The following is a 22,370-nucleotide window of genomic DNA, read 5'->3' as shown; positions in this document are numbered from 1 at the left end:
AGGAGCTGCTGACAGCGCTGTAAGTAGATTCAACTTTGAACCTCTTGTACTTTCAGTGCCCCAGTATCTTGGGCTGCTGACTTTTCAGGAAAAGCCAATGTTTCCTGATTAATGGTTAAATAGAGCCAGGAGAACAACTCTACTGCTTGCGATAGACAAAGGACAAAACTTTATCTTTCTTTAGCACATGGATGCTGTCTTGGAGACCTCGGCAGGCTGTCCTGACTAACTGGAGTAGGTGCCCAGGTGTCTCGGGGCTGTAGAGTTCTCTCTTCTGCCACATCTAACCTCCATAGATGGCAGTGCCAAGACTTTTTGTGTGTGTGCATATAAGGACGGGGAGATCAGACTGGAATGTGGACACTCTTGCCATTCATGGGTCTGGGGAGTGCGGAACAGTGCCTGGCAGTCTTAAGGGTTTAAAGCCATACTGCAGATGGTTCTCATTGGCTGGGTCAGCCTCCATGAATCTAGACAGCTCTGGTCTTTTCTAGTAGAACAATTCAGCTGTGCTCTGACCATCCAGACCCCTCACCAGGCCAAACATGAAGGGACAATGAGCTCTGAGGGACAAATGATGCTGCTCACCTGTATGATGTCACTGATCCACGCTGCCTTCTCCTGCCTGGTTGAGGCTACCAGGACGACTGTGAAGGATGGGGAATCCTTTGGCTCCACCATGATCTTAAAGTCCAAGTGTTCTACCTCTTGTGCAGCTGCTCTGGCTTTTTCAGTGACAAAATATGAAGTTAGGAGAGTGAGTGTGGGTGTTTGTGAGCTGGATAAGGTCCTCTGGTCCCTAACTCATGTACCAGTAGAGGCTCAGGTGGGACACCAGGCTACTCGATGCTCCTTTTAGAATAGTGTTTTACGATTTTGGCTGAGTGAGAGTCATCATTCCAAAGAGGAAGAAGCTGAAGATCTGGCATGCACAAGTAATTTATAGGCTCAGATTCTGAACCACTAAGCAGTACATTCTCTGCCTTCACTACATCAATGGGTTCTGAGCCAGGATTCAGCTAAGTTTACTAGGGACACAGCTATGCCAGGGTCAGACGGGGCCTCACAGCCCAGCCATCTGGCTAACACCTGGGACAAGTACCATTGACATCTGAAACTCTTCTGGACAGGGCTGAACATTCAGTTTGGTTTACAGCTCCCCGATGTGAAAGTAAATGCCTGGTATTTTATTACGACTGATCTCCAACTCTCTTTATCTTTGCTCTTTTCAGTGCCGGGGATCAAATCCAGGGCACAACACATGCTAGGCCCTGGAACTCCTGAGAGCTGTTTACTGGAAAGACTCAGTTCAAAATCTTCTGTCTAAGGGCAAACAATTGTGAGAACCACCTGGTCTAGGTTATTCTCTTGATTTTTTTTTTCAATCTGGGTCAGGGGCCATCATATTTGAACATCTGCTTTCCCTGAGCTCCAGCCTTGCTGAATGAGCGTGTGTGCACATGCATTCATGAATCTGTGTGAGTGTTCAAACAAATTAGTAGCTTGGACACTTACCTTCGTCATCCCCGGTTTCTGGTTCATCCAATAAGGTGCAGTCAATGAGGGATATGACTCCGTTCTGAAAAAGAGAAGCAGGCACCGCTTTGGACCAGGAGTCCACGTGCTAGAGTAGGGGTCCCAAAAGATCAGGGTCTCTACACCAACCAGCCACACATCCACAGATGGGTGTGTATATGTCTCATATATATATGCTGAGTAGGCATTTTGCCTTGCAAGCCAAGGATGTTAGCTTCCTTTCCAAAGCCCTTGGAGGTGGGTGAAATGAGATTTTTCTCAGGTGGACCACCCCTAAAGAAGGCTGAGGTCAAGCTGTGGACAGAATCCATCTGGTTTGGCTTCCTCTTGCTCCATCAGCATCTCCAAGAATTACTTCAGACCCCCAAATCTATAAAAATTTGAAATCCTTGGCCAATTCCCTCATGTTACCGATGGTGAAACAGGCCAGGTTTATGGCTCCATTATACGTATTGCTAACTCAATTTTATAGATTAAGAAATGAAGTCAGAGAGGTTAACTCTCTGTTCAAGTCACTGGGTCAGCTATTGGTGGGGTCCTGAGAAAAAGCCTCCTCCCAGCCCTGGGTCAGCGACTCATTTACTACTATCAGGAATAACTTGCTGGTGGAGCCTCTTCCTTTGACACAGTAGTGAGAAGAGACTCTGGTGGCAGTCCTCCTAGCCACAGACTCTTTGACACCCCCTTTTGAAAGTGGAAGAATAAGTCCTTTCCTCTTAGGTGTGGGCTGGGCTGTGACCAGCATTGAATGAAAAGAACCAGATGACAGCTAAGACACGGCTCTGGGAACTGCAGCCTTGTGCCTGCTCTCTCCTTCTCTCCTGGATCATCTGTCACTGGGAGAGTGGGTGCCACTCTGTGGGGAGAGGTGAGGAGTGGAGGCCTCCAGCCAGCAGTTCTGTGAATGAACCATCTTGGTTGGGTAAGCTTTTTGAGCGCGGTGGCCTAGCAAACGCTGCAATTGCCAACTAGAGCCCTGAGCCAAGACCACTCCTAAGCCGCTTCTGACCTCCTGACCCACAACTGTGAGACGGCGTTTAATTTCCAAGAGCTAATGTTAATATAGAACCAGTCATGTGACTGATCATATCATGATCTATACATGAAATACTGGGCAGGCTGCCCACTTTTTTTTTTTAGTTGTTACAAAACTCAGAATTTATTTTTAACTACTTGCTTGGATTATTATAGTCTCATTATATATATATATATATATTGCTGCTTGCGAGGACAGCATCCAAGGGGATTTCCAGGCCCTCGTGTCTGATTCTTGCTTCCTTCCTTGATGGCCTTTCGAAGTTCCCAGGACTTTTGAACAGTAACCTTGCCTCATGATTTCACGGGGCCTGACAATCCTGGAAGCCCCCCAAGATCTCATACTTTCTCATTCACTTGCAATGCTGAGGTTGGAACACAGGGCTTTCTGCATGCTAGGCAAACACTCTACCACCAAGCTACACCCAAGCTGGCATTCTCTTACTGGCTTATTTCACTTCCTTTATATTCTTTGTGAACTGGGAAAGTGATAGTGTCTGCCTCATAGGTCCTCTAGGAATTAAATACACTAAAACACTTGGGATAGGGACTGGCCATGGTAATCATTATATTGGAGACCTTATTGTTTGTGATATGACAGGCTCATTATCATAGAATTTACAGTGACTGTTAAATTTATTGAGAATTTATTGTTCCAGGCAGCTGGTATTCCCTTAGCATTCCTGGGACTTATTTTATGTATATGAGTACACTGTCACTGTCTTCAGACACACCAGAAGAGGGCACTGGATCCCATCACAGATGGTTGTGAGCCACCATGTAGTTGCTAGGAATTGAATTCAGGACCTCTAGTAGGGTAGTCAATGTTCTCAACCGCGGAGCTATCTCTCCAACCCTATCTGGGAAATATTTTTATACTCGAGGAAACAGGCTTAGTGAGATCACACGATTTGTTTGATGTTTGCCCGGTACACAGCCGTGGTAGAATTTGGCCCATGCTTTGATCACGTGTTCTTTGCTAGCAGGCTACCCTTTAAAATTATTTTTAAACATTTTAATTCGTGTGTGAGTATGAGTATTTATTTGTGAATGAGTATGTGCATGGGTGCATGCGTGCGTGCGTGCCTATGTGTGTGTGTGTGTGTGTGTGCGCGCGCGCGTGTGTGACACGTGAACAGGTACCCATAGAGGCCAAAGAGGAAGTCAGATCCTTTGGAGCTGGAATTACAGGCAGCTGTGAATCATTTAATAACGAGTGCTGAGAACCAAAGGAGTCGTCAGAGGAGCAAATGCTCTTCACTGCAGAACCCTCTCCAGCTCCCAGGCTAACTATTCAGAACTCAAAAACAAATAATAATAATAAAAAAAATTAGCCAACATAAAACAGGAACTTCCAGTTTCAGATCAAGGATCTGACTTCAAGTCTCTACTGCAGCCTGGCTGTGCTTACTCTCCTGCTGGAGGACAGGAGACCCGACCCTCCCAACCCGGACAGAGACATCTGGAGTAGAACCTGGAACTAGCAATTAATGAAAGCCTCTCTTGACACACAGTTTGGTTGGAACCTGAGTGTATAATATTTGTAAATTAATTTCTCCTTGTGCAGTCAACCTGCTAATCTATTGACATGTTAACATAAGCGGTGTATTCTCTAAAGCCTGTCCTTGATCTAATACCTCAACGGGAGGTTACAGACCAGGCATCCGGGTCCCTGAAGGAAGGTTTCCCTGCTGCTCTCACTAAATTAAGGGCACCTTCTGGCCCTTTTCAGAATGCAGCATGTTCATATCTGAAATCCCGTCTACTTCCACGGGATAGACATAGTGTGTGAAGAGACGGCAGCGGAGAGAACAAGATCCCATTAGCAGCATAGCAAACTCACAGGCACTGTCAGCCATCTCATGCATTGTTTCTGTGGGGAGTGTGATCTCTGTTTGACTGATGAAATGTACATAGGACAGGGACATTTCCAAGATCACATGGGTGACAGAGCTGGGGCCAGCTAGGGTTCAGAGCAGTGAGACCACCAATGAGTTGCGTTGGGGAGCAGTAGTTTTGGCTTGAACCCCAGGCTTCACCGCAGAGCTTCATTTGAACAGGTCTTAAAGGACATGCCCAAAGGGTCTTGTGTTTTGCCCAGAGAACATGCTTGAAGGGTCTGCCGAAGAAGAGGTAAGGCTGCGTGTAGTTGAGTACACAGTAGGAGCAAAGGTCCTGGGGTCTAGATGTTTATTCCTCTCTACCTACTGGGATGAGCCAGGCCATTGATCTTCTGCTACAAGAGGGAAGACAGTTCAGCAGCTTCCTAGGGTCACCTGAACTGAGGAAGGCCTCCTGTGATAGAGAAGTAGGTATCTGGGAAAGTCAGGAGGGTTTTGTCTGAGAACCTTTGTGTAGAGATGCTACGTGTTGCTCTAATCCTTGGTGGAGGGGACCCTCCATTCTCCCCAACACCTCTATCCATATAAAACACACACACACACACACACACACACACACACACACACACACACAATTATAAGCTCATACTTGTTCCTCGAAGGGTTGGTTAGAACTCTTGACCAGCTGTGGGAGTCTCGAGCCTGACACCACCTTCCCAGATCCATGATTTCTTCTGGGGAAGATATCAGGGGATGTTCTACTCATTTTCACCCTCAGCTTAGCTAGGGTGTGTCTATGTGTGTACAGGTATGTGCTCACACACCCACAGACTCCCAGCTAAGGGCTTCAGCACCCTACTCTAGCATCAGGCTCCAGCCCTGAAGAGAAGGAGGAAACTGGATGTGCCTGAGCTTCAGGACCTGCAGCTCCTCTCCCATGGCCTTACCTTGACTAGGTGCAGTTTCCCACCAGAGCCTCTGCTGCAGATGATGAGATGCTTGGAGAACAGGAAACACAGGCGCTCACCCTCTTTCTTAATGGACAGAGATCCCAGGCGGCCCCTGTTGATCCTGCTCCTTTCTGTTGTGGGCACCTGGATGAGGGAGCCTGTAGGAACAGGGGGTAGTGGTGAGGAGGGTCTGAGCCTAGCCTCAGATGGCATGGATGATGCTACCCTCTGGCTCAGCCTCGGAGGTGGAGGTACAGCCACACGTGGTTGTGGGACAGCTTAGCCTCATAGCTAGGGGATGGGGAAAATGAGGGCTCTATACAGGGTCTCACAACCTCCCAGCCAGGGGCCAGGGTCGTGGCAAGCAAAGGGGCCCTATAAGGAAAGAGGAGCTGGGCTGAGGTCTGGGAATGGCACTGAGTAATGAAGCTGAAGAAACGGGGAGCTGGAGGCAGGTTCTGCTGTCTTGGCATGATGTACTGCATAGCTGTGGCCACAGCAGATATCACCAATTAATTTTGGCACTTAGCTTCAGAGCCCAGACTGAGCATGTGACGATTCTCAGTGTAATACAGTAAAAAGCCATTGCTGGATAGAGTAGCTGGCTGTCTCTACTCTGATTGTCCCACGCAACACCTGCTCTATAGGTTCCTTTCCTGTTGTCCTCACTGTCCTCAGGGATCAGGCACTCAGACCTCCCCAGCACGGTTTGCATTGGGCTCACCTCCCAGCTCCTCTCCTCTCTGTCTTCATCTCTCTGTCCTATAGCAAATGGCATTCTAGACCACACTGGCCAGCCTCTCTAGAAAAGCCTCTCTCCCCTGACTTCCCCACCCTGCTCTATGTCTGCTGCAACTGAGATGTCCATTTGTGACAGGTCTTCTTCTGCAAGGTGGGTCTGACTCTGTTCTCTGGGAGCCCTGGAGCCCCATGGTGATCTGGTGCACACGGGGCAAGCGTCAGTGTTGGTTGTGTGGCTGAACAGTGGGAAGGGCTGGGAGGGGCTCCAGGTCCTGCTCCAGTACAGAGGATGTGCTTTTTTCTGGGTGATATGGCAGCTTCTTGGTCTTTGAGGGGACTGTCTACTCCGGGAGGGGCATTTTTCCAGGGTTTTCTTCAGAGAGGTAGAATTCATGGGAATGCTTCTTACATAGATCATGTCTTGTGCAACTCAGGGAGATATGGAGACTGGGAACTGCCTCTGGGCTTCCTGTGTCAGATGGCCCTCCTGGGGCCAAATGCAGGTACCATCCATGGAACATAATGTATATCAGATCATCCCCAGAGGCCAGATTCTGATGTACAGATCAGTATAAACCGTGCACAGAGCTATTTACTAGTTAGAGAGCTTCAGACCTGAATGGAGGGGATGCTGGGAGATTATTTGGGGGGGGGGGCAGAGATCCATCTGGGGCAAATGAGCAAGCACTGAGTTTCCCACAGAACATGGCAGCAGTATGAGGTGACTTTCAAATGTCTCCGATCCAACAGGAGCTCAACAGGGCCATGCCATCCAGACCCATCCTCAGGGCAGGCAGGAGCCATTTCAATGAGAACCACTGAACACAGGCATCCCTCCCAATACCTCTGGTAAATTCTATTCTCAGAGCCAGTCGCTATCTGTCCCTATTCTGTCTCCACCAAAGGACAGGTCAGAGCTTACAACAAAAAGCCCATGGCTAATCTGGGTAGTAGACTCATACTTGGTGTGACTGAAGACCAGTAGTGTCTGCATGTGTGTGTATAAGTTCTGCTTCCACATCAAGCTTTTGCACCCCGAGCTGTCCAGAAGATTACACAGTCATAGTTGCAGGCCAGTCCACTGATGATGTCCCTGAGTGCCACCCTCCTCTCAGGGACCCCTCAGTGGGGTGTAGAGCAGCCACCCTACCTTGGCGCACGAAGGTCTGGCTGGTGTCAAGGAGGATGTCACAGCCCTCTGTGATCATGCGTTCAATGGCCAGGTTTTTGCGGATGTTCTCCGTCTCACTGACTTCGTCATGCATGATCCTGGGGAGATAGGAAGTAAGAGATATGCTGTTCCACTTTCAGGGAGTGGGGAATGCTGGCTCTCTAGGCAGACCTACGAAGAGAAGTTCAGGCGAGCGACCCACGGTTAAGAAAGGGAAAGGGATTCATATTCACTGAGTGTCAACTGTAAGCTGGACACTGGCCAGGCTCCATCTGGTTTAATCCCTTGGCAGTCCAAGTTGCCAGATGCTTATTTTAAGAAAAATGAAGTGGAAATTGGCAGCTAGGAAGCAGGCTGGTCATATTTCAGTATTGAATATTGTAGGATAGAGAGCAGATCCAGTCCAGGAGGGAGATGTGAACCCAGGACACCATTGTTTGTTACCCGTGTCGTCGTCGTCTTCGTCTTCTTCTTCTTCTTCTTCTTCTTCTTTTTTTTTTTTTTTTTTTGGTTTTTCGAGACAGGGTTTCTCTGTGTAGCCCTGGCTGTCCTGGAACTCACTCTGTAGACCAGGCTGGCTTCGAACTCAGAAATCCGCCTGCCTCTGCCTCCCAAGTGCTGGGATTTAAGGCGTGTGCCACCACCGCCCCGGCTGTGTCTTCCTATTCTTATCTACAAACAAAGTTCATTACCCATGTACTCTTCCTCAGGCTGTTCCTTCCTTACTGGGAATTGAACTCAAGGTCTTGAGGATGATGCTCTATCACTGAGCTATGTACCAGATCTTTCTGCCATATCTTTACATGGCTGTGTTTTTAATGTTGCATGGGCCTTGGAATATTATGAGGTTTGTGAACGCCTGCCAATTATGCTGGCTCAGAGAAAGACTGACCTTTTTAATCTACCTGCCTTCTGGGAGGAAAAGAATCTGTTTGCTTTTCTGTCTTCTGTAACTCTAGTACTGTCCAGAAGATGGCGCCATTTAATTACATTGAAAAAAGTAACATGAGGTGGGGGAAAAAAAAGGGGTTCTCTGGCAATTTTGCTCTGGCGGGTTTCCAGGGTTTTTAGGAAAGCAGAAGCACTGAGAAATCCCTATCCACGTCAAGAAGAGCACAGCTCGTGCTTTCCTTCCTATTTCTGAAGTTCAATGTCGCCAAGAGGGCTGACGGCCACAAGTGGTCAAGTGGTTTAACCTAAGGGGAGAGGTATTTGTGTGGTTTAGCAAAGCACTCAAGCCTAAGCCAGCGGATTCTCAGTTGTCCATGTGTGGGAAATTGGGGAGGAAGTGGGACTCAGCATTTCAGTGTACTGTTTTTTTTTTTGTTTTGTTTTTTTTTTTTTTTTTTTTTTTTTTTTTTTTTTTTTTTTTTTTTATGGTTTAGTTTAGGACTCCTATTTTAATTTAAACTCTCTGGGATATCTAGACTGGCTCCCTTCTCTAGCAGCCTCAGTTTCCCATTTTTCTCCACAGAAATGTTTTTTTTTCTGAGACACCCAGTTCCTAAAGAGCACCAACCAGTTCTGTTTGAGAAGTGTCAGTGGCAGAGAGGACATTTCTCATGGTGAGGGCAAGGTTTTGCTTGGGTATGTTGAACTCTGAAAGGCACAAAGTGGTAACTCCACAGCGACAGGCAGACTCGACACTGGTAACTTCCACAGGGTAAGTTCTGCTTCCAGGGCAGACTGGTGCTGGGAACCGATGTGCACACATAGCTACCGAGCCCTTTGAGGGACCTTAGGGCCCTGGAAGTGACGGTTATCACTGTGTTATCAGTGGTGCCTCAGTGGAGGTTGAGGATAAAATGGCAAAGACAAACAAACTCCTGGTCCTTCGGGAGAACACGGCTGGAGATGTGGGAGGAGGTACTGTTTTGAGAACAGCTAGTGTCTAGGTTGGAGAAGGAGGTGTGGTTCCTAGTCTAGCCGGGGCTTGGCTATCTGATGGTTTCTTATCTTTCTTACTTCCCTGAGCACTCTATGGAGGTGGGGGTGGGGGTGGGGTGGGTGAGGGAACACTCCAGTGGGCCATTAGGGCCCAGGAGAAGGTGCAGGGTGGAAGGAAGAGAGATGGGAGGCGTACCTAGGTCTTAGTCCAAATACCTCTCAGGCTATCTGCACCTCAGACAAGTATCTCAGTAAGGAGGAGCTTCAGGGGGCATCCTAAGGTCTTTTTCTCTGGGGAGGGAGGAGCATGTAGGATTTGGACCCACAGAGGGTCCTTTCTTCCTCCCACAGGCTCTGTCGATCTGCAGTTACATACCTCCATATGCTTCCCCTGGTCCTCCGTCCTGTTTCAAAAACTCAGCTGGGTCTCAGAAGGATCAGGTTAGGCAGCTTGTCTCCTGCCTGTCTCAGCCTGTTCTGCTTGGCTTGGAGCTGAGACCTGCCTGTTGTCCTCTGCTTGGGTATCTAAAGGTATCTCGTCTGGAACCACTAGTCTTCTCTCTTTCTCCCACCCAGTCCATTGGGAAATTCTACCAGCTCTGCCTAAGGGACAGGGCAAGGAGGGACAGACAGTGATGGCAGATGAGGAGAGAAGGCAAGAGCTCTGCCTTTGGGCTTCATTCCCAATCTAGACCACACCCCTTTCCTGCTTCTGCTCTTAAAGAGGAAGGCCCCCTCTGGACTGCAGGACAGAGAGCAGGGCAGGTGAGGGATTCTAGACTAGGGGACTAGAGTGACCTTGACGGTCACAGCTTTTCCACCTGTCATCTCCTGCTGTTATGGGAACTCCAGTTAGTCACTTGGGAACCCCATCCTTGGTGGTGGGGCTCTAATCACCACAATGTTTTTGCTTGATTTTTGAAATAAGGCCTCAGAGATTCCAGGGTAGCCTTGAAATGTAAACTTCGGATTCCCCTGTCTCTATTTCATAAGTGCTGGGGGTTTAACGGTCCACCATAGCTGGTTTTATGTAGTATTGGACACTGATCACAAAGCTTCGTGCATGTTGGGCAAGGATTCTATCAACCAAGCTGTATTCCTGCCTTGTTTTTGTTTAAAATTTCTCTTTTTAAAAATATGGTTTTAAGTAGCTAACTTAGGCTGTCTTCCGACTAGAGGCTGGCTTTGAACTTCCGAACTTCCTGCCTTCATCTTTTGAGTACTAGAATTTTATAAGTGTCTAACACTAAGCTTGGCTTACCACCACTGGGTTTGACAAGCTGACACTGTTAAAAAAGAAAGTAGGTGTTCAAAATTTCTGGAAGCTCTCTCCTGAGTCAGAGATACTTGAACCTCAGGGTTCTGCAGGTTCCACCAGTGCCAGTGACAGCACCCAGCTGCTTCATCTAGGCCTGCATGTAAGCTGTGCAGGTCAGTCAGGGGACCCAGCTTTGAAAGGAGGCAGGCTATGATTTTCCTGAGGCAATTCTCAGCCCTGCCCTGCCCACCCTTTGCACCGTGGCTGGGCACTCACCTGGACAGTTCCTCTAGTTTGGATTTGGCATAGTCCAGGCTGTTGCGCTCCACATGCTCGTGAGGTGTGTGGGCCAGCAGCTCATGGAGTGTCAGGATGTACCTGGGGATCTGTGAGTGGTGGGGGACATGGAAGGATGGAGCCGGGAAGATGAAGAACAGGTGGAGAGACAGAAAGGGACAGGAATTTGAGGAGGGACAGGGCAAAGAGGGAGAGAGACAGTAAAGGCAGACAAGAGATGCATGGGAATGAGGAGAAGGACAGAAAGCAAGAGAGTCAAGAACCTGATAGACTGAGGAGGAAAGCAGACCGCATTTCTGATGTGCCTGGAGAGCCAGGACAACAGGGACCCGCAAGTGACTGTCTCCAGGAACTGCCCCTTCACCTTCCCCACTGCTGGGGTGGACAGGTGTACAGGTGCATGGGTGCTCATCTTGCTCTCCACCTGCCAGGATTTTGGGGTGGGGAGACTGTGATCTGCCAGCTGTGCCCTCGGTAACCCCACCCCAGCCTGCTCCCTTGTAGGTCAACAGCAGTCACCTGGAACATTGGGTAGGTGAGGAAGGTCTCCAGTGTGCGATCCTCGCAGTCTGGCTTAGCCTCAAACTGCTTGAGAAGCTTGTAAAAGTCTCGGTTTTGCTTGCAGTGTGCTAGGATCTGGAGGCTGTACTGGTGGTTGCGGACGAACTCCTGGTAGATGTTAAGCATTGGCAGCAGGATGTCAAACAGGTCCGCTGCAGAGGAAGTAGGGATGGCAAATCAGAAGATGAGATAGCCCCAGGCCTTTGGCACATTGGCCCACCCAGAGAGGCCGTGTGTGAGGTTCAAATCCCACCTCAACAGAGAGATCCCATCTTGGGGGTTACGCTGATACATAACCCATCAGAGGTGGGTGGGTTTGGGACTAAGGCTTAGAGGTGTGGGTTGTCTTGTGGCAGCTCTGGTTGGAGAGGCTTAGAGAGATGGTGAGGAGTTCCATCCCCTGATGGCTGTGGCTCCCAGGGGTCCTGCTCTGGGAACCCTTTCCAGAAGACAGCCTTGGTGTAGGTCACGCCTTATCTCATGGTTGATCCATGTGGAGTGTGGGCAGCAACTCAAAGTGTTTTTGTAAGAGGCAGGATCGATCTCTCTCTCTCTCTGTGTGTGTGTGTGTGTGTGTGTGTGTGAGAGAGAGAGAGAGAGAGAGAGAGAGAGAGAGAGAGAGAGAGAGAGAGATGGTTTGTATAAGCTTGGCCCAGGGAGTGGCACTATTTGGAGGTGTGGCCTTGTTGGAGTGGGTGTGGCCTTGTTGGAGTGGGTGTGGCCTTGTTGGAGTGGGTGTGGCCTTGTTGGAGTGGGTGTGGCCTTGTTGAAGTGGGTGTGGCCTTGTTGGAGTGGGTGTGGCCTTAGAGTAGGTGTATCACTGTGGGAGTGGGCTTTAATACCCTAGTCCTAGCTATCCGGAAGTTAGTCTTCCCCTAGCAGCCTTCAGATGAAGATGTAGAACTTTTAGCTCTGTGTGCACCATGCCTGCCTGGATGCTGCCATGCTCCCACCTTGATGATAAGGAATTGAACCTCTGAACCTGTAAGCCAGCCCCAATTAAATACTGTCCTTATAATGCGTTGGTCATAGTGTCGATTCACAGCAGTAAAACCCTAACTAAGACAATTGTGTGTGTGCGTGTGCATGTGTGTAGGTATGTATATGGCACAGAGGTGTGTGTTTTTGTATGTTTGTATGTGGAGGTCAGAGTTCAACTGTTGGGGTCATTCTTCAGGAGCCATTGGCCTTGCTTTCTGAGGTAAGGTCTCTTCGTGGCACCTGGGACTTGTTGACTAGGCTAGTCTGGCCAGAGAGCCCCAGGGATCTACCTGCCTTTGCCTCTCCAACACTGACTGGGAATATAAACACATGTCATTAAGCCCATTAGAAAATGTTTGTTTATTTTTATTTCATGTGTGTGTTTTGTTAGGTCTCAGACAAACCCAGAACAAATGGCTAACTGAGGAGCTGAGTAACATCATAGCAGAAACTGGGCACCAGATTCTCCCAGCAAGTCAACTCTCCGCGGCCGGGTCCTGGCCTCTCTCAGCACCTCTCACCCCCAGCCCCTACCCTAAACTTCTCCAGCCCCCCTCTTTCCTATGTAACCCAGAGATTTTGGTTTTGTGTCCTCATGGTGCTGCTGCCCTCTTGGCTCTTGGTTCCTCTCTTGGTGTCCTTCTCTCTCCCCTCTTCTATTCCTCTCTCGCTCTCCCCACCTCTACCTCCTCTCACGGCTGGGTTCAGTCTGCTGTCCTAGTTCAGTCTGGACTCTTCCATATGCTTATGGCTATTTTCTCCTTCATATCTATTATAAAACCTCCGCAGCCATACCTAGGAACAACCATGGCCTCATTTTTCATGCAAGCTTTGCCTATGTAAATGTACCATGTGTGTGCAGCACCCACAGTGGCCAGAAGGGGGCATCGGAGTCCATGGGAACGGGAGTTACAGACAGTAGTTGGCCTCCATGTGGGTGGCTCAGAACCAAATGTGAGTCCTCTGCAAGAGCAGCGGTGAGTACCATCCCACCAGGCCCAGGTTTAGCTTGCTTGCTTTCTTTCTTTCTTTCTTTCTTTCTTTCTTTCTTTTTTTTTTTTTTTTTTGTGGCTTCTGGGATTTCACTCAGGCCATTGTTCCTCTGAGGCAAACATTTTATGGGCTGAGCTCTCTCCCCAGACCCACAGAGCAGGGTTTTTGACACAAGAAACATCTAATGAGTGAAGGGGAGTTGGAGAGTTACATCTGGTCTGGCTCTGACTATGACTCTGCAGCCTCAGCGTCTTTCCCTCTGTCATGAAGGGAACACTAGTGTTCCTTTACCTACTACAGTGAGACCATGAGGAAACAAAAAGGTGCAGGCCTGGCACAGGTGTGGGACAATGGAAGGCACAACTGTGACTCATCCCTGGAACCCAACAGCACAGCTTTCTAGGCAAAGGAGGTGAAGCCGGAGCCTTTGTTCTAGTTATCCGACCTCTGGGAACCTATTCCACGGACATGGTCCCTAAAGGTTTATAATGGCTTAGAACCAATAAGAAGAGCTAGGAGTTGCCTTTTTTTTTTTTTTTTAATGGTATGTATAGTTAGGGGCACTGGCTCATTATACAGCCAAAAAAAAAAAAAAAAAAAAAAAAGCTCAGCGTGAGAAAACTGGGCAAGACAAAATGCTCCATTTACAATGCTAAGCTAAGATGTAACACATTGCCAGGCGTGGTGGTGTACACCTTTAATTATAGCAGTTGGGAGGCAGAGGCAGGCAGATCGCTACCAGTTCAGGGTCAGCCTGGTCTTCATCGCAAGTTCCAGGGCAGCTAGGACTACAATAGAGACTGTATTTCAAAACAACGACAACGGCAATGTAAGAGCATAATGTAATCATCTGATGTAAGCAAATGAATGAAGTGTCTGCTACACACAGGCTTCGGACTCTCTTACTCACTCTGTCTTCAGTCGTGTGAAATGGGAAAAGAAACCTCGCACACCCTCAGATCTCTGTGTGGTGAAATGTGGAAGGGAACATGGCGATGACTTGGGTGGCTCTCTGAGGGATAGAGTGACAGGTGATATCTTAAGTGTTTTCTACTTTTCTGGGGTTTGAGATGTTCCTGGTGGGCACGGTTCTGGGTGGACGTGTTGCCATTGGAAGGCAGATAAGCAAATATAAAGACAGTCTAGGAGCACATCCTGGTTGGTTTTCTCCTCTTAGGGACTCTGGGGTCTACAAAGAGCCTCACTGTGATGATCTAGAGGGACAGAGCTGTCTCCTGTCCAGGAAAGGAATATATGGGATGCCATGGGAACGGGTACTCACCCAGCACCAGGGTGGGCCAGCTGGAGACACGGGCCTTCAGGCCTTGGTAGAAGATCTGGTGTAGGAACATGATGGTCTCACTGAAAGAAAAAGCACAGGTAAGCTCCTGCTTGGTCTTCCTACCTCCCTGGGGAGGACCCTGCTGAACATTTCAGTGCCACACTAAATCGGGGCCCTCAATAGGATGCTCTAATCACCCAGGATCGAGTGGCAGAGCATTAACTGTCACACATGCTTCTTGGTGTAGGGGTGTGAGCCCATGAAGATGGCAGAGAAGGGCTGCTGTGGCCAGTAGCCAGCTGTGCAGAAGAAGCCCTCTCTGCCGTCTTCCCCCTACTTCATCTGCCTCAAGGTACTGGAGAGACCTGGAGAATACAGAACACCAGCCACTGAAGGTGGGAAGAGATGGGCTTTGGGACCCACATCTGACTTAAGTTCTTTCTTAGTTGTGTGTCCTCCAGAAAGACACCTAACATCTCTGAAATCCATATCTTTCTATGTAAAATAAGCTGAGATGAAGAGCCTCCTGCAACGATGAGGCTGCTTGGATGCCTGGTATACAGTAGGAGCCTAGCAGAGCCCAGACCCCCACTACTCCTTTAATACCTTCATTCATTCTCTTTCTCTCCTGCCTTACCCGCTCCATTTCCTCCTTCCCACCCATCCCTGTCTGCCATGCACAGAACCTTTCAGACTTCCTCAGGGTCTTTGCTTATGGACCCTGCTCTACCCACCTCTGCTGCTCATGGCTCCCTCACCTCTTCCCCCTGCTCAGGTGGTACTGATACAGGAAGAGCCCTCAGAGCACAAACTGCTCTGAGGGAGAACACATCCACAGCAGAGAGCAGAACCTGGTCACAGAGAAGCCACTCCAGGCAGCCAGAAGATATGTACCAGACACTAGGACATGGACCAGTGAGGAAAGGAAGCTCTTTAGTCCCCAATACCACACAGGCCAGTGTAGCAACAGACTAGCAACAGACCAGGAATATCACAGAAAGGATGGTAGAAACAGTTTGAAGGCATCACAAGGGGTGGCTCCAGACCACACAGCAAAGCACACAGGCTAATTGATCGAATCACATGATTTTTTTTCTCACTCTCAATGTTTGTTAAAAGCTGTATCTCCACTATTCTTTAGTCTGAATATGCAGTAACATGATGTCTCTGTGTGTCTGTGTGGTGTGTATTTGGTATAAGCACACCCATAGGTGCCAACACCCATCAGCATGAGTGTGGAGACCAGAGGAGAATATAAAGTGTCCTGCTCCACCATGCTCTGCCTTGTTCCTTTGAGACAAGGTCTCTTACGGAACCTTGAACTCGGCTGGCAGACAGCAAGCCCCAGCGATCCTTATGATTCTGCTTCCCAGCACTGGTGTTAAAGGCATGCGCAGCTACGTCAATTTTTTTTTTTTTACATGAATGCTAAAGATTTGAACTCAGGTCCCCACTTTTATGCAGCAAATGTTCCCAGTCTGAGTATGATGACTTAAAAATCCACATGCCCTTTCTGAAAGATGTTATTGGTGGCCTGAATCTGCAGCAAGCCAATCTTGCTGGTGGAGGATCTTGCAGCGACACTGAACACTGTGACCAATGAGGTGACTGCTGAAGGTCTGAGTGGCTGTGGTGACTTCTTAAAATAAGGCAGAAGTGAAGTTTCCCAGATTTGCTGACTCCTCTTTTTCAGGGAAGGGGTTCTTCCTTCTGTACTTTATGGCCAGGCAAACTTCTTCCAAACTTAGAACCTCAGACCTTGCTGCTGCCAGTAAATTTCTGCAGTACTTCAAACCCTCTGTCACATCAGAGTGTTCGTGGGGTCTCCATGGGCAGGAGCTACCCAAAGGCACCAGCTTCTTTGCTTATATCCCAAGACTGCAACCCTTCAGTCTTGTCTTCAGACTCTGCTTCTGATCCTGGTTCTTTGTTGTTTCCATCACACCTAAGATGAATCTCTCTGCAGGAGTCTTGGATACCTCCAAGTTACCTGGGAGAGACCATCTTCTTCCAAACTCCTGTTAACATTTTTTTTTTCTTTTTTCTTTTTCCCTGAGACAGGGTTTCTCTGTGTAGCACTGGCTGTCCTGGAACTCACTCTGTAGACCAGGCTAGCCTTGAACTCAGAAATCTGCCTGCCTCTGCCTCCCAAGTGCTGGGATTAAAGGCGTGCGCCACCACCGCCCGGCTCCTGTTAACGTTAATGTCTTGGTCTTTCCCCTGAATCACAGATGTTCCTTCTGACATCTACAATGACATGCATTTTCCAGAAACTCTTGAATGAGCCCTGACTAGATCCTTTAGAAGAATCCCTATCTGTGGCATCCTTACAAAAGTATATTACTTAGATAATCAGATTCGAAAGTTGATATTCTTCCTTGAGGCACCAGCTGCAGAGCAGATGTCATGTTAGCAGGCATGAGATAAACATTTGCTTTTAATGTCTCCATCTTAGCTCTGGGATGACCAGGTGTACAGTCAGTCACTGGTACTACTTTGGAAGGAATCTTTGTTTATTCTTTAGCATTAGGTCTCAACAGTGGACTTGCATGTTCTATATAGATGGGTCTGCTCCTTTCACAGAGCACAGGTGAGGAAGATTCAGGCTTCTGATAATTCAGAATTTTAAATGATCACTGGCTTAGCCTCCGTGTCTGTGTTCTTAGCACGAAGAGCCTATTCTCTGAAGCTCTGAAACCAGACATTAACTTCTCTGTAGCTGTGACAGTCTTCCATAGAGCTGTCTGTTCTGTCAGGCTCTTTGGTCCACGTGGAGAAGCGTAGCAGCTTCATGGATTCTCTCTGATCCACCTTCTGGACAACTTCCTCCAGTTTCCCGATTAGCACCTAGCACTGCACCTTGGAGGAGTGACTTCTTTCCATGGGTGTCTGCCAGCTTCTACAGCTTTCTCACCTCTCTACTTTCTCAGAGTTGAAGAGAGTTAGTGCATCCCTCTGGATTAGGTCTCAGTCTCAGGCAATGCCATTGTTTATCTGGGGCTTCCCTCTGGACCACTCAGAATGTCTCTCTAACAGGAATATGACTGCTAGCCTTCTTAGCATGGGTGTTTGTTGGACCAACGCCTCCTTTTTCTTGTTTTTTTTTTCTTTTTCTTTTTCTTTTTCTTTTTCTTTTTCTTTTTTGAGACAGGGTTTCTCTGTGTAGCCCTGGCTGTCCTGGAACTCACTCTGTAGACCAGGCTGGCCTCGAACTCAGAAATCCGCCTGTCTCTGCCTCCCAAGTGCTGGGATTAAAGGCGTGTGCCACCACCGCCCTGCTCCTTTTTCTAATAAAAGATTTATTTTTGTTATTTTTGGTTATGTGCCTGAGTGTGGGTACGTGCCCCTCAGGGCAGGCACCTGACGAGGCCATAGGCATAGTGTTCCCTGGAACTAGAATAACAGCCATCTGTGAGCTGCCTAATGTGGGAATCAAACTCAGGTCCTTTGCAAGGCCTGAGGGAGTGCTTTACACCATGCCACCTCTCCAGCCCTGGGGTAGCACTTTTAATTCCCTCAACACTGTTTCCTTCACCTTCAGAACTTGGCTGCTTGTTGCAGGAAGCTTGGCTCCCAGGCCATTCAGCTCACAGCATGCATTTCTCACTGAACCGTAGCTTTGCTTTTGACTCAAAATAGGATATTGAGAATGTGTTTTGTTCACACACTCAGGGGCCACTGTAGAGTTATTGTTCCAATTTCAGCATTATCTCTGGAGATCAGCAGGCCAGAGGACAGCAAGCAAAGATACCGTAATGGCCAACTGGTGGAGCCTCCAGAACATACACGGCATGTATCATATCAAATGGATCATTCTCTCCCTGCCACACCCCCACCCCTGCCCCATGATAGGGTTTCTCTGTAGTCCTGGCTGTCCTGGGACATGCTCTGTAGACCAGCTGGCTTCAGACTCACAGAGATCCACCAGTCTCTGCCTCCTGAGTGTTGGGATTAAAGCCGTGTGCTACCGTGCCTGGCTTCAAATGGATCACCTAAGATTTATGACATCCCAAACAATTAAATCATACCATCAAAGTCACATGTCACAGATCACTATAACACAGCAAAAACGTGAAATTCCACAAGAATTACCAAAATGTGGTGGAGACATAAACTGAGCCTGTGTTTTTTGATGGGTATACTCGATGAAGGATAGACACAAGCCTCAGAATGTGAAAAGTCACATCTGTTCAGTATGGATGTGGTTGCAAACACCTGTAACTGGCAGTCTTGGGGGGGGGTAGAGACAAGTATCCATGGCAGTAAACAGCAAAGAGACGCTGTCTCAAACAAGGTGCAAGGGGAGGATAGCAGCCAGCCAGTTTTCCTCTGACCGGCACATGCATATGCCACACTAACACGCAGGCACACAAGATAAATGTGTTGGTTGAACATTTTCCATGGATATCAGTCTTTTGACTCTATTTTTCGAATTGCCTTGCGTTGCCTATTTATTCTTTTCTCTCAAGAATTCGAAACAACTCCCTCAAACACAGGTCTGGCATGTGGGAGCCCCTTCATTCACTTCAGATTTATCAAGGTTGGTGATGTGATTTTTCATTTTGCTGTGGGAGGATCTCTGTTTTCTTTCTGCCTCAACCTTGGACACCAGGTCTTTCCCAATCCCTACACAGCACCCATATTTACCTGTACTTTAGTTTATGTGAAAATACTTAACCAAAGCTTGCTTTGCTATAATAGGAGAAGAAAGGCTATGGATTCGGCCTTCCTCTTTGATTGGCACGCCAAGTAGCCAATTCAAATTAGAATGCCTGTGGTTTTTAATAAATTCACAAACACTCTTCAGCCTAAGCCTGGACTTTCTTTTTGATTTGATCACATGCTGGCTGATTCTGGTTTTAGGTGGTTCCATCATGTTATGATACACCTTTGCTCTATCTGTCTGTCTGTCTACCTACCTATCATCTATCTATCTATCTATCTATCTATCATCTATCTACCTATCATATATTTATCTACCTACCTATCTACCTGTCATCTATCTATTATCTATCTATCTATCTATCTATCTATCTACCTATCTATCTATCTATGTATGTATCTATCATCTATCTACCTATCATATATTTATCTACCTACCTATCTACCTGTCATCTATCATCTACCTACCTATCATCCATCTATCTATCTATCTATCTATCTATCTATCTATCTATCTATCTATCATCTATCTACCTACCTATTATCTATCTATCTATCTATCTATCTATATCTACCTACCTATCATCTACCTACCTATCGTCAGCCTACTTATTGTCTCTCTACCATCTATCTATCTATCTATCTATCTATCTATCTATCTATCTATCATCTACCTACCTATCATCTATCTGTCTGTCTATCTATCTATCTATCTATCTATCTATCTATCCATCCATCCCCCCATACCATCCAGCTAACCATCTATCCACCCACCCCACTCCACCCACCTTTGTGTGTATGTGGTATATGCAAGTATATACACATATTTCCATGGGAGTGAAGACAAGAAGTTGGTGTCAGGTGTCAGGTGTCAGGTGTCAGGTGTCAGGTGTCAGGTGTCAGGTGTCAGGTGTCTTCCTCGGCTGCTCTCTGCTGTATTTATTGTGGCAGGGTCTCTCATTGAACCCAACAGTTGTTAATTCAACTTGCTTAGCTAGCCAGCTTGCTTGGGGGACGACAGGCAGACCACTACAAGCCCCCAGCAACTAAATACCCAGCCGACCATCTTCCCTTCCTCTTTATAACATGTTTTAATTGAAGGTATGGAATGTATAATTAATTGTTTAAGTGAATTTTAAAATTATTTTTCTAGGATGAACTTTGAGTTGAAAGGATGTTTTTGACACGGACTCTTCTAATTTGGATATGGGTACCCCCCACCCCGTGTGTGTGTGTGTGTGTGTGTGTGTGTGTAGCCATGTGAAGCCAGTGGCCAGCCTTTGGTGCATTTCTCTGGAACACTGTCAACCTTATGTTGAGACAGGGTCTCTCGCCTGAAGTTCACCAAGTTAGGTAGTCTGGCTGGCCAATGAGCCCCAGGGATCCTCTGGTCTCTGCCACCTCAGTGCTGAGATCATAGGCACACACTACCTCAGTTTTTACACATGGTTTCTGGGATGGAACTCAGATCCAAGTACCAATTGAGCCATTTCCCCAAGTCCCACTTGTGTCTTTTTCAAGTCTTTAAAAAAGACGTAAGAAAGCTTTATGTCTTGATCACTTGGGGCCTCTGTTTATTTCTACATAATCGTGTTGTTGGTTCTATTTTGAACAGGACCATTTTCTCATAATTTAAAGTTACTCTGTAGACAGTAGGAAAAGCTACCCCCACTTGGATTAAAAACTTCCTAGACTTTGGACTCACTACCAGGTTCCCATTGATGGTGGCCTCTGATTTATCCAGCACAGGTACTCCTCCACCATCTGCTTCTCTTCTCACTGAATGGCAGCTTGAGCTGGCCAGCCTCTCAGTCACTCTACCTAACCATCATGCTGTGGATTCTGTGCTCTGTTCTCCTCAGTGACACCTGACTCTCTATCATCTCTGCCTAGACTATTATTAGTGGGTTCTTCAGGGGTCCCCTGCTTCCACACCCACCCTCAGCCCACTCTCTCTCTCTTAATGTACTTAATGTAGCAATTAATTCTTTTTTTTTTTTTTTTTTTTTTTTTTGTTTTTCGAGACAGGGTTTCTCTGTGTAGCCCTGGCTGTCCTGGAACTCACTCTGTAGACCAGGCTGGCCTCGAACTCAGAAATCCGCCTGCCCCTGCCTCCCAAGTGCTGGGATTAAAGGCGTGCGGCACCACCGCCCGGCTGTAGCAATTAATTCTTGAACATCTGAGCTGACTTAGAGTGGCTTTAGCTTGCCCTATACCCCCTAGTCTGTCTTATAGTCTTTCTCATTTTGCTTCAGCCACTCTGCCTTTATTTCTGTCCACTGTACTCAAGTTTTTCCTGCCTCAGAGTTTTTGCATAGGCCATTCTCTTGGTATATACTGACATTTTTGGATGGGAGTAGGAGAGAAGATGAAATGGGAGGGGAAAGAGTGTAGTGTTATTGTACATGAAAGTATACCTTAAAATAACTTCGTATTTATTTTATTTTAGGTGTATGGATGCTTTACTTGCTTGCATGTATGCTCACAACATGCATGCCTGGTGCCCATGGAGGTCAGAAGAGGGCATTGGATGGAGCTATGGTTGTGAGCCACATGTGGGTGCTGGGAACTCAGTGTGGGTCCTCTGCAAGAGCAAGCAAGTGCTCTTAATGACCAAGCCATCTCTCCTGCCCCACGTATGCTTTTTTTTTTTTTTTAAATCGACTTTTGATAAGAATAATCGGAAGGCTTTTCATTTTATTCAGTTCTGTCGGTGTAAGTAAAAATGATTGATTTCTTTCAGTTCTGTCCGTTTAAATAGAAATGATTGATTTTTTAAAAATGCTAAGTTTACAATGACTCTTTAAGGAGAGCACACAGCTTTCAGAGGTGGAAAGCAGTGAACCCTGTGCTGAGCTCTGGCAACACACAGCCAGGCACCAGACCAGATGCTGGTCCGCTAACACACAGCCAGGCACCAGGCCAGATGCTGGTCACTCCAGATCCAGTTCTAGCAATGATAAAGACAGAGGTTGGGTTCTAGTGGGTACTATCCTCACCGCACTCTGCATCAGAGGCTAGCAGCTGTGGCCTGTGGGGCACACACGACATACCCCATCTTGGATGACTTTCACTGTTTTAAGGCAGAATCTCACTATGTACTTAAGGATGCCTGGGAGCCTGCTATGTACCCCAGATTGGCCTGTGCCTCTTCAGTGCTGGCATTGTAGGCATG

The 22,370-nt window shown here is 47.5% G+C and overlaps 1 protein-coding gene across 1 annotated transcript in view; it reads right to left on the bottom strand.

Annotated features, from left to right (window-relative positions):
• Positions 1–22,370, bottom strand: part of Rasgrf1 (Ras protein specific guanine nucleotide releasing factor 1) — a 110,242-nt gene that overhangs the window by 49,652 nt on the left and 38,220 nt on the right. The window contains exons 6-12 of the mRNA XM_034483968.1: positions 14,534–14,613; positions 11,236–11,429; positions 10,696–10,805; positions 7,254–7,372; positions 5,360–5,520; positions 1,516–1,579; positions 589–725 (exon numbers count right to left, since the gene is read on the bottom strand). Of these exons, the coding sequence (XP_034339859.1) occupies positions 589–725; positions 1,516–1,579; positions 5,360–5,520; positions 7,254–7,372; positions 10,696–10,805; positions 11,236–11,429; positions 14,534–14,613 (865 nt within the window). The remainder of the gene's footprint in view (positions 1–588; positions 726–1,515; positions 1,580–5,359; positions 5,521–7,253; positions 7,373–10,695; positions 10,806–11,235; positions 11,430–14,533; positions 14,614–22,370) is intronic.

This window comes from Arvicanthis niloticus, chromosome 21 (assembly GCF_011762505.2).
Source record: "Arvicanthis niloticus isolate mArvNil1 chromosome 21, mArvNil1.pat.X, whole genome shotgun sequence".
NCBI classification, from domain to species: Eukaryota; Metazoa; Chordata; class Mammalia; order Rodentia; family Muridae; genus Arvicanthis; species Arvicanthis niloticus.
The sequence above is the reverse complement of the archived record's forward strand: the minus strand, read 5'-3'. Positions and strand labels throughout refer to the sequence as shown.